General features: G+C 40.3%; 1 protein-coding gene across 7 annotated transcripts in view; it reads right to left on the reverse strand.

Moving 5' to 3' along the window:
- LOC126203475 (zinc finger protein 420-like) overlaps positions 1 to 12378 on the reverse strand; it is a 164757-nt gene that overhangs the window by 34575 nt on the left and 117804 nt on the right. For 6 of the 7 annotated variants that reach the window (XM_049937795.1, XM_049937794.1, XM_049937798.1 and 3 more), the window contains 2 exons: positions 7300 to 7440; positions 7040 to 7201 (listed from right to left, as the gene is read on the reverse strand). In XM_049937795.1, the coding sequence (XP_049793752.1) occupies positions 7040 to 7201; positions 7300 to 7440 (303 nt within the window). The remainder of the gene's footprint in view (positions 1 to 7039; positions 7202 to 7299; positions 7441 to 12378) is intronic. The other variant, XM_049937799.1, reaches the window with a different exon arrangement.

A 12378-nucleotide genomic window follows, 5' to 3' on the forward strand; every position in this document is an offset into this window, starting at 1 on the left:
GGCGCTGAGTCAGAGAGCTGCACCCACTGTTTTACCATATCCCGCACATTTCCAATTGGTGACAAGTTTGGTGATCTGGTAGGCAAGAGCAAAAGGTTTCCATCCTGTGACACCAAGAAGGCACATGTTCGTGCTGCAACATGTGGTCATTCATTGACTTGCTGAAAAACAGCATCTGGGGTGTTGTGCAGGAAGCGTATTGCGATGGGTTGCAGACTGTCGTTCATGTAGGTCACACTGGTCGCAGTGCCCTGGACACACACCAACTGTGATTTGTGGTTATATCCAATAGCACCCTATACCATACAGCATTGAGTTGGCGCTGTATGTCTTATGCAAATGCAGTCACTGTGATGCTGCTTCCGCTGTTTGTGGCAAACCAATATGTGGCCACCATTTTCAAGCAAACAGAACCTGGATTTGTCCTAAAATGCTATCTGATGCCATTCCTGTCCCCAGTGGCAATGTTCCATACACCATTGCTGTCTAGCATGTTTCTGCACATTCATCAAAGGTAGGTGGAGAAGTAGACAACCCGCACATAACCATGCCGTAATAAATGGCAACAGACAGTCACCCCTGATAGTGCATGGTGTGTTACACTGTTTCACTGTTGCGCCAGCAACAAGGAGAATGCAGGTCTGTCCTCCAATGACATTCAGATGAGGTGTTGATCTTCTCGGGGGGTGGAGGGGGGGAGGGGATGGACTGAGACCTGACACATCTCTGTGTATTCTACGGCCTTCCGTGAGCCATGCGGCACACACCTGTTGCGCTGCTGAAACACTCCGTCCCACACGAGCAGCAATTTTGCGGATGGATGCATCACATTCTCTCAGGCCAAAAATGCGCCCTCTTTCAAACTCCTTGATTTGGTGGCACAATTCAAGCACACGTCTGCGAGGCATCCTGCACATCTGCTTAAGTCACAATGAACCATTACCTTCAGTTTCTAGTGACAAAGAAAGCTGCAGGCACAATTCACCAGTAGGTGGTATTGCACCACAATATTGATGTTAACCTTGAACTTGTGGGCTGATTTTATTCAAATGCTAATCATTTATGCAGAACATACTAATGCATATGTCCTGTGAATATGAACGTCCTATCTGTGTTCAAGGTGTTCTGTTTTTTCTGAACATTAGTGTACATCTGCTGCCATAGTTGTAGAGAAATATCTTCCAACATAGGAAGAATCATCTGTATCTCCACCCATTCAGGCAGCATTGAAATACATGAAGTCCCATCAAGTGGTCCTCAATAATTATTGCCCAGATGTTGATGACGATTCTTTCTCGATGGGGCATTTCAACAGTTGCTCAAGGAATCAAGTATGCCCACTCGTGCTGATTATCGACATTTTGATTACAATCATGTGTGAATGTTACCCCATCCATCCATCCATCCATCCATCCATAACATCATCTGCTGGAAAAGCAGCCTCATGCCACACTCTTTGATAGGCATACGTCTTGCAGGAAAATCCACAGGGGCCAATGCCTGGTGGTATGGATACAGATGTTGTTCACACAAATGTCGCCAGACAGTGTTGTGAGGGAAATCCTGCTGACAACCTAAGAACCAAGTACTGACATGTGGATTCTGTTCTGCAGCATCAATAATAGTGCCATCAGCTGCAGATGTGGTGCCTCATGGCTGCCCTCTTGTTCCAGGTAAAGGTGTGAAACTACCATGCTCACATAAGTGGCAGTGGACTTCTTGGAAAAGTCTTCTGCACCTACATCTACAGCTATACTCTGCAAACCTCTACAATCCACCACGAGGCGCATGGCAGAGGGTATGTCCCATTGTAACAGTTATTACAGTCTCTTCTCATTCCATTCACGTAAGGAGCATGGGAAGAATGATTGTTTGAATGCGTCTGTGTGGGCAGTAATTATTCTAACCTTATCTTCATAACCCCATGTGAGCACACATAGGGGGTTGTAGCATATCCCAAGAGTAATCATTTAACGCCGGTTCTTGAAGCTTTGTTAATAAGACTTCCTCTTGATATTTACGTCTGTCTCCAAGAGATGACCAGTTCAGTTCCTTCAGTATCTCTGTGACACTCTCCCACAAATTAAACACACCTGTGACACTTCGTGTTGTCCTTCTCTCTATACGTTCAATATCACATGAGTGATTTGTAAGCCATGTCTTTTGTAGATGGATTGCACTTCCCCAGTATTCCACCAATAAACCAAAGTCTAACCCCTGTTTTACCCATGACAGAATGTATGTAATCATTCCATTTCATATCCCTACAGAGTGTTATACTCAGGTGCTTGCACGAATTGGCCGATTCCATCAGTGAGTCACTGGTTTTGTAGTCAGAGGACACTACGTTTTTTTTTTTTTTTACATGCAAAATTTCACTTTTCTGAACACTTAGTGCAAGTTACCAATCTCTGCACCACACTGAAATCTTACCAAGATCTGACTGAATATTTATGCAGCTCCTCTCAGATAGTACTTCATTATAGATAAGTGCATCATCTGCAAAAGCTGACTACTTATTAGAGCATCGTGTAAAGATCTGAAGTAAATAGTCAAGAACATTTCGAGATTTTTGGTAACAACAACGGCTTGTCATCTCATAATAGTACAGATAAGGTATATATATAAATAATTATCCTCGGAGTAAGTACTCCAGCTGGCACCATATCAAGGTTCCGCCTATGACAAAAAGAGTATGTTATGTTAGCATCCAAGACAAACCGGCAGCACATTCGTCACAAACTCCTCAGATCGCATCTTAACTGTCTGGCCCTGGGCCAGTTTATACGCCAGATCTTGGTGTAGTCACATCAGAGGGCACTCTTGGCAGCCAGCGTCCTCCGAGTAGTGGCACCACAGTGGTCGACAGTAATATCACGACAGCTATTGTTGTTATTATTAAACTTTGTCATCAGACAACTCTCAGTGACAAATTGTGGCTCGCTAAAACACATTGATGGTACTGATCCCTGAAGATGAAGTAAATATTCCTGAATTCCAATCAAGAACAACTGCGAAGATGAGAAACATAGAAGCAGACATCCTCGGTGTGGCAAAGCAGCTTAAATCACTTAATAAAGTCAAGGCTTCCAGTCCAGATAGTATACCAGTCAGGTTCATTTCAGAGTATGCTGATGCGATAGCTCCATATTTAGCAAATATATACAACCGCTCATTCACAGAAAGTTCCATATCTAAGGCTGTAAAATTGCTCAAGTCACACCAATACCCAAAAAGGGAAATAGGAATAATCTGCTGAATTACAGGCCCATATCACTAATCTCGATCTGCAGTAGGGTTTTGGAACATATACTGTATTCGAACATTATGAATTACCTCAAAGACAATGATTTATTGACACATAGTCAGCAAGGATTCAGGAAACATCGTTCTTGTGAAACACAACTAGCTCTTTATACTCATGAAGTAATGAGTGCTATTGACAGGCGATGTCAAATTCATTCCATGTTTTTAGATTTCCAGAAGGCTTTCGACACTGTTCCTCACAAGCGTCTTCTAACCAAGCTGTGTGCCTATGGAATATCGCCTCAGTTGTGCAACTGGATTCATGATGTCCTGTCAGAAAGGTCACAGTTCGTAGTAATAGACAAAGTCATTGAGTAAAACAGAAGTAATATCCGATGTTCCCCTAGGAAGTGTTGTAGGTCCTCTATTGTTCCTGATCTATATTAACTGCATATGAGACAATCTGAGTAGCCATCTTAGATTATTTGCAGATGATGCTGTCATTCACCATATTGTAAAGTCATCAGATAACCAAATCGAATTGCAAAATGATTTAGATAAGATATCTGTATGGTGCAAAAAATGACAATTTACCCTGAATAAAGAAAATTCTGAAGTTATTCACATGAGTACTAAAAGAAATCCACTAAATTTCAATTATGCGATAAGTCACACAACTCTAAAGGCTTGGGGTTATAATTAAAAGTAACCTAAACTGGAACGATCACACAGATAATGTTGTGGGTAGAGCAAATCAAAGACTGTGAGTCACTGGTAAAACACTTAGAAGGTGCAACAGATCTACTACAGAGACTGCTTACACCACATTTGTCTGCCCTATTCTGGAGTAGTGTTGTGCGTTGTAGGATCCACATAAGGTTTTACTGACTGATAACATCGAAATAGTCCAAAGAAGGGCAGCTCGTTTTGTATGATCGCAAAATAGGGGAGATAATGCCACAGACATGATATGTGAATTGAAGTCGCAATCATTAAAACAAAGGCGTTTTTCATTGAGGCAGGATCTTCTCATGAAATTTCAATCAGCAGTTTACTCCTCCAATTGCGAAAACATTCTGTTGGCACCTATCTACATAGGGATAAATGATGATCAAGATAAAATAAAAGAAATTAGGGCTCGCACAAAAAATTTAAGTGCTCGTTTTTCCCATGCGCCGTTCGAGAGTGGAAAGGTAAAGACAGCTTAAAGGTGGTTCACTGAATCCTCTGCCAGACACTTAATTGTGAATAGCAGAGTAATCATGTAGATGTAGATGTAGATCATTAAAAACTAGTAAGTCTTTTCTTAAGATATTTCACTATAATGAAGCCTTTTAAGGAAGCTAAATGTGGAAAATAAATAGTTCAGATCAGAAGCTTTTGAAGTGTGGTACTACAGGAGAATGCTGAAGATTAGATGAGTAGATCAAACAACGTATGAGAAGCTTGTGACATTATAGCCTTGTGGGCATCACACTAAATTTTGTATATTCTAACGATCTAAGAAAGGGAAGAGAAGCCACTCAGTGCATGTTTGACAGCTGCAGAATGGCAAAAGCTAGTTCGCGCATTTTATGTAACAGAAACAGTTGTGTCGGATTTGGGTGATTAGCAGAGAAACATGCCCATCAAAACCTGCAGGGTAGGAGTTTGCCAGTTTCACCAGAAACACGTGCTCAGATTCCTTCATGTGCACCTGCCATGTGTGGTTCGATACCTCAGAAAAATGACAAGTGTATGATCCTAGCACAATGACAAGTGTACGATCCTTTGTAGCAAGAAAATAATTAAGTATAGCTATTTAAAGATCTTTTCAATACGAAACAAATGAGCCTGCACAGTAGCCTGTAGCACTGTTAGTTTAGGAAATAAAAATGAATATTGTAAATTTTAAAAATATATATACTTAACTTTCATTGTTATCACTCTACAAGTGTGAGTGATAGCTCAAATGAAAGGTAATGCAGCATAGAATGCAATTCTAATCCCAAAACTGACAGTTAATGTTCTTTAAGTGTTATTGTAACTTTTGGTATTTTGTAATTAGTTTTAAAGAAAACATTGTAAATATAAATCAGAATTGAGAAACCCAAAGCAGTGTGGGAAAATAGAACTCAAGGCGAACAGATTGAGGTGCCAAACCAATTATGCACATCAATCTGACTCCAAAAATCTGTGTTGAACAGTAACAAAAAACATGCAAATGGCGAAAATAGTACCTAAAATTAGCACTCAATCCTAATGGCACACATCACATAAAATATGGTGACCTGACCTTCTATACCATTTAAGAACGTAGCAACTCTACATTAGATTTAAGCAGGCTGCATTTTTGTAAAGTTTCGTGTTTCTAAAAATCATTATAATATTTTTAAGATTGGGGGGAAAATATTATACATATCGATATTCTAAATGCATAGGGAGATGTACACCAAAAAAAAAAAAAACCTCATCTGATATGTGTCACCCTCTGTAAAGTATAAAACATTCAAATGGAGAGGCAAAATGTAACTTTGATGGCTCAAAAACATTTATTTCATGGAGTTGCAAATATAAATAGAAACACATAATGGGTGCTGGAAGGCATTCTTTCGGCAGCCACTGGATGTTTGGCATGGTATATTGTGAGACATGTTCACGGATGTGCAATATGACAGTCACACTGTTGAACTTAGCACAATTCTGGTACGCTGACTGGACGTAGTGAAATTTCTGGGAGCTGATGGACTTAGAATCATTCAAGGTCACTTAGACTCATTTTATATGGGGCCATACTGTACTGTGAATATCTGATACAATGGACAAACAAACTTGTAAAATGGATATTCACATAGAGTTAATAGCCATCAAGTGATCTGTAATGTGCTATCTTACTTGAAAGTCAAATAAAATCAGTGAACATTTGCCGATGGTTTAATTCAGAAAAAATCCCAGTCAATTTTATTTATTGAGTTACATTGTTGCTCCCTTCCCCCCCAAGTCCGGTTAATTTCCAGTAGGCATAAGCAAATGCAAACGCCTCCTCAGTGGGCCCACTACACATCAGTAACCATTAGATCTGAATATTTGATAATTAAGTCGTACTAAAAGGACAGTTGAGACTTAACACATGCACACAATACATATATCTTTTGGCACTTTCACAAGGTACAGACTTAAAATAACGAGAAAAAATTCCTTAACAGCAGAAATTAACTAAGAGAAGGGGTCAACTGATAGGACACATTCTGAGGCATGTGTAGGGAGTAAATTCGTTGAGGAATACAATAATATGATTATGGTGGGCAGGTTTGCATTGATGTAAGACGCAGAAATGAGAGGCTTTCATAGGACAGGCTAGGATGAAGAGCGGCATCAATCCAGTCTTCGGACTGTAGACAACAATGGCATACAGTATGCATATTTGTTCAGCACTTGTTACACATCAGGCACTCCTTTCTAACTAATGCTTTAGTCATAGCCGACACACACAGGTTTTTCTCTTCCATCTGCAAATTTTCAAGTGTCAGATCTTCTCGGCATTCAATAACTGAATGGCTCGGTAACCTTAACAGTGTTGGCACAGTAGCAGTTTAACATCTTGAAAATACTAGTATGGGAATCAGAAAAATAGACTGGTGCGAAACTTTCTTTACTATGTGTCAATACTTAAATTATTTCAAATCTCTGACAAGAAACAGTTAACGAAGTACATGTACTATGACCGTACCATAATATACTGCATATTATCATCAAATTATTACTAAAGCATCAATCCAAAAAACCAATGAAATGTAAAATATTGAGCACTAACCTAAATGTTGTTTGAAGTTACTATTTTTGTTAAATTTTTTGAAGCACTCTGGACATTTGTACATCTTTCTCTTTGTTTTTATCCCATTTTTATCTTCTTCGTCAACAATTTCTGTCATATCATTGATATTTATACAGTCTTTAATTGCTCTTCTCTTAGCAGCTGTAACGTAAAAACATGGATGAACACAAGAATTTAAAACGTCATTAAAATGCCACAGTCATACCTTTCTAGCTACTACACCAATAATGAATACATACCCTTCTGGGAGTACTGACCGAACAGTTTCTTCTTTTTTCTGTTCTTCTTGGTTTTATCCTTGCTCTTCCCTTGCCCTTGAGTTGCATGTTCAGATGAATCAAGCGTCAACAGGTCACTGATGTCCTCTGCCAGTTTACTACCTAAAATGAAATTTACAATTGAGAATACAGCAGTGGGCAGGACTACAACTAGTAACTACATCACATAGCAAAACACACAGACCTGAACTGTAACAAGCTGTTCTCACCATCCCACAAGATAAGAAACAGTCTTCTACACACTGTTTATTTTGCAGATGATAACACTTCTATCTCTGACATGGAAAATGTTAGTTCATCTGAGAAATAACATAATGTCTTGAATTCTGATAGACAGACAAATGTCTCACAAAGAGATTTTTGTGAGGGCACTGACAGCAGTTTCATTTATTGAATCAGTTCTCTCCTCAGTGCTATTACATAGTTATTAGACATGTGGGAAATGCAGAGACTTCAACTGAAGCATTGACAACATGCCACTACAAATTCAGTCAGATATGCGAATTACATAATAAGACTGTTCCGAAGGGTGCTGCACGATACTAACGCACTGGAACTAATGGATACAACTTTTTGCACTTAATGAAGAATTAGATGAGTGCTAAAAAGCTGTGTTATAGTATCAATGTCCCATGAACATTGATTTAAAACTATACACATTTTTTATAGAATCAAAATTAACCACACTAGAGTAGGTGTAATATAGATCAGTAACACGGAGTGCAAACAAATTAAATAAATTAATGAAACAGTGACATTCAAAAAAGCTGTGTTAGCATGATTTTTAAGTGTTGATGTTGAATGTGTCAACCTGCAAACAAAGCAGAAAGAATACTGCTATCTGTGCCTTATCAAGCAACTAGAGACATTGCTACAACCTTATGCCAGTTTCTTGTATCTTTCAAAAATGAGGGAGCTTTAGGAACTGCACAAACGGATTTTGTCTACAGTAGCATAATAAAATGCTGTAACTTGCCAAAAAGTATACCTCTTTTGAAAGTGAATAGCATGAAGCAGCTATCAAAAGTGATTCTGAAGTGTTTCTACAGTACTGAGTTCTGAGATTTCACAAGAAATTACAGCATTCGATGTACAGAATTGAATATCATCTATTTTATTTAATAATAATTCCTTTCTGTTAAGTTATTTCAAATTTCACTATAAAACATATTTTGTGTGTTACATCAGTATACCATACTGCATTTGTCTGGTGATACTTTGGTGGTGGTGTGATGTACATTAAAATTACAAAAAATAATGTTAAATCACTGATAAATAGACATCAGTACGAACAATTAATTCTTCAAATTGCTATAGTTAAGCCATAAAATATTACAGATGCTGTTCAGCATATATTCCCACTTGTGAATAAAGTTTTCTGCACTAATTAATTCTTTCAGTTTTCATCCTTCTTACAAAATTATGTAAGATACATAACAGACAATATCACTCATTAAACAATGGAAAATCCAGGATGGAATGTAACAATACCAGAGAAGGAAAGTTGCCACTCACCACATAGCGGAGATGCTGAGTCGCGATAGGCACAATAAAAAGATTCACACAATTACAGCTTTCGGCCATTAAGGCCTTTGTCAGCAGTAGACGCACGCACACGCACACGCACACGCACACGCACACACACACACACACATAAATGCAATTTGCACACACATCTGCAGTCTCAGAGAGCTGTGGTCTCAGCTCTCTGAGATTGCAGATATATGTGTGTGTGTGTCTACTGCTTACAAAGGCCTTAATGGCCAAAAGCTTTAAATGTGTGAATCTTTTTATGGTGCCTATCACTACTCAGCATCTCCTTTCTCTGGTGAGTGACAACTTTCCTTCTCTAATATCACTCATTAACATAGACTCTGATGAGCCAAAACATTATGATCACCAGCTTAATAGCTTGTTTGTCCTTCTCTGGAACAAACTACATCAGTGAGTCTGTATATCAGGCATACGACAGTTTGTTGGTAGGTTTGTGGAGGTATGTGGCACTGATGTCTGTGCACAGGTCATGTAATTCACATACATACTGGACCACCGATTTGTGTATGTGGTGATGGCGCCTTAATAGCGACCGAGATGGATTCCATAGGATTTACATCAGGTGAATTTGGGTCACCGAGACATCAATGCGAGTTCACTTTAATGCTCCTCAAACCACTGCAGCACAGTTCTGGCTCCGAGATATGGGTAATTATACTGCTCGAAGATGACATCACTGTCAGGTAAGACATCAAGTTTGAAGGGATGCAGGTGGTTCACAGCTGTCAGCGTGTCTTCGGTTACTACCATAGGTCCCATACAAGTGCAGGAGAATGTCCCCACAGGATTCTCCCACAGCATAATACTGCTCCTACTAGTCTGCATCCGTTGTGCACAGCACATTTTGAGTCACCGCTCATCTCGATGATGATAATTGTGGAGACGACCATCGACCTAGTATAGCGAACACGTGATTCACCCGAAGAGCCGACACGTTTCCACTGTTTGACAGTGGAATCCGGATAGTCCCATGCCTACTGCAATTGTAATTATTGATGTTGTTGAGTCAACATGTGAACATATAGGAGTGGTCTGCTGCGAAGCTCCATGTTCAATAATGTATGATGAACGGTGTGCTCAAAAACACTTGTGCGTGCATCAGTATTGTGCTCTTTCGGCAGAGATGCTATAGATCACCATCTATCCTACTTTACAGAGCAGACAAGCCTCCAAATCCCACATTCGGTGAAGAGTCATTGATATCCAACCATTTAACGCCTAGTGGTAGTTTCATTGTCCTTCAACCTCTTCCTGTAGATGCTTACAACAGTAGTACACAAAAATTTGACCAGCTTCGCCGTTTTTGAGATATTCATTCTCAGGCTCTGTGTAATAAAGATCCGCCCTTTGTCAAAGTCTCTTGCCTCAATGGATTTTCCCACTTGCAACCCATATCTTCGCAAGAGTGATCCCCTGCCTGTGTCTGGAGCACTTACATACTTTTATTAATGTGTCACATGTCCACAGCACCACCAGGTGGCATCCAATGTCGCAGTGGGCAATGGTAATAATGTTTCAGCTGATCAGCGTGTATGGTGATACACCCAAAAAGAGAGAGATTCCGTGGTTTCATAGTGACGTTAAGTATGAGTGGCAAAAGTAAGTTTTGAAAAGACTAAATTTTGGTACAAAGTACGGTACGAGTTCAATATACAAAGTACACAAAAGCATCATTGAATTCGATTTAATATTTTGTTGTTCACTTTAATCCTTTACCAGTGGAAGAACAGTACTATTTCATCAGTGTGTGGGAAATTTGCCTCTAAGCCAGATACAACTAAAAACTGAGAAAGTAATTTTTCCAGTTTGCACTCAAGTGTTGGATCCTTCGATTATGGATCAAGTTAGGATCTGGGGCCATGTCATGAGATGAGCCGATGGCACAAAGGAGTTCTGTAGTACCATTGCCGCAGATACTACTACAACGCCGCGCCAACATAAGGTTGGCAGCCTGTCGTCTGCCGAGCACAGCGCACTCTAGCGGGCTGTGCAGCTCGACAGAACTGGAGTGTGCCTCGTTCACTTCTTAGCTATATTTCAACCCAGGCAGACGCACTTTCATAATCGGCCCTCAGTCAGTTCTGTAATGTTTGCATTGATTCTCTGAGGAGAGTCCATCCGGCTTAGTCCCAGAGAATATGTTGTATTAGTTCATGGTATTCCATGTTACGAGATTGTCAGTTCATAGCCGCAGCTGCAGTCCTACAAACTACTGAAGATAAGTAATTTCATTGTACTATGTGTTTCTTGAATAATAATCCTTCTCTCTAACAGTGTGCCGTACTGCATATTATTGCAACCTGGACTCCTTCAGCTTCTATCAACTCGGCCTCCTATTTATTTGCATTTAGTAACAAGCTGAAAACACCCACGCGTTTTGTACCTCTAAACAGTGAGACACAATAAGTTCCTCCTCCGTAAATGGTCATTATACGTCCCTGAACAGGGTACAGTAAAGAGCTGGGAGGTGTCCTTTGTCCAAGTGCCTGAAAGTGGGAGGTCACCATAAAGTGAATCGCAAAATGTTCCGCATACACCTGAGAGGAGGAAAAGGCACAGTCAGACAGCAGCAGCTGGCCGAGGCAGACGTAACGACAGGGAAGTAAACCAATTTTGTGACTTTTACGAGTTCCTAACCAGGAGTGAATTTTATAATATCATCTGTGTGCTTTAATAGTTTAGTTTCTTGAGTTTCTGCCTGTTAATTTAATATCTAATAGCCACAGTTCTTGCATTTCCATTTGTGTCAGAAAGTAAATAGATTTTGTGACATATCACAAGTTCCTAATCAGGGGCAAATTATTTAGTTTCATCTGAGTGTTTCAGTAGTTAGGTTTTTGAATCTCTGCATATTAATCTAATTTACCAAACACAGTTCCTGTGTTTTTGTCAGTGTCTACAGTAGAGTTCCACAGCACATGCCAACAGTACGTTTATCTGGGTAGTTTAGTTTTCCATGGTCTTTAGTATGGATAGGGATTGTGATGGTTGTGTGCGGATGTGAGCTGAGTTTGTGACACTTCGCTCTCAGCTCCAGGCTGTGATGGCTTTGGTTACACAGCTTGAGGCTGCAGTGGATGGGCACCATTGCTGTGGGCGGGCTGTGGGAATCCAATGTCCGATGTCCTCTGATCTGTCCTCACTGGTGGCCAACCCAGTTACTGCTCACATTGAGGTTGACCCCTCACCTGTGGTTGAGTGGGAGATCGCCCCGGTGCATAGCAGGGGGCTGCACATTAGGCTTCCCTGGTTAGTCTGACAAACAGGTTCCACGTGCTGTCTGTGGCTGACACGTCGCTGAGGTAGATGCCGTCACGTGTCCTGTTTCAGAGGAAACCTCTCAACCTGCAAGATCCGGACAACCACAGAGGGTGGGATTATTGATATTTGGGAGTTCCAACGTTAGGCACATTGGCCCCTTAGGGACATGGCCTGCCAATAAGGGGAAGGAATCCAATGTATACTCTGTGTGCATACCGTTTGAGT

The sequence above is a fragment of the Schistocerca nitens genome, chromosome 9 (genome assembly GCF_023898315.1).
Source record: "Schistocerca nitens isolate TAMUIC-IGC-003100 chromosome 9, iqSchNite1.1, whole genome shotgun sequence".
NCBI lineage: Eukaryota > Metazoa > Arthropoda > Insecta > Orthoptera > Acrididae > Schistocerca > Schistocerca nitens.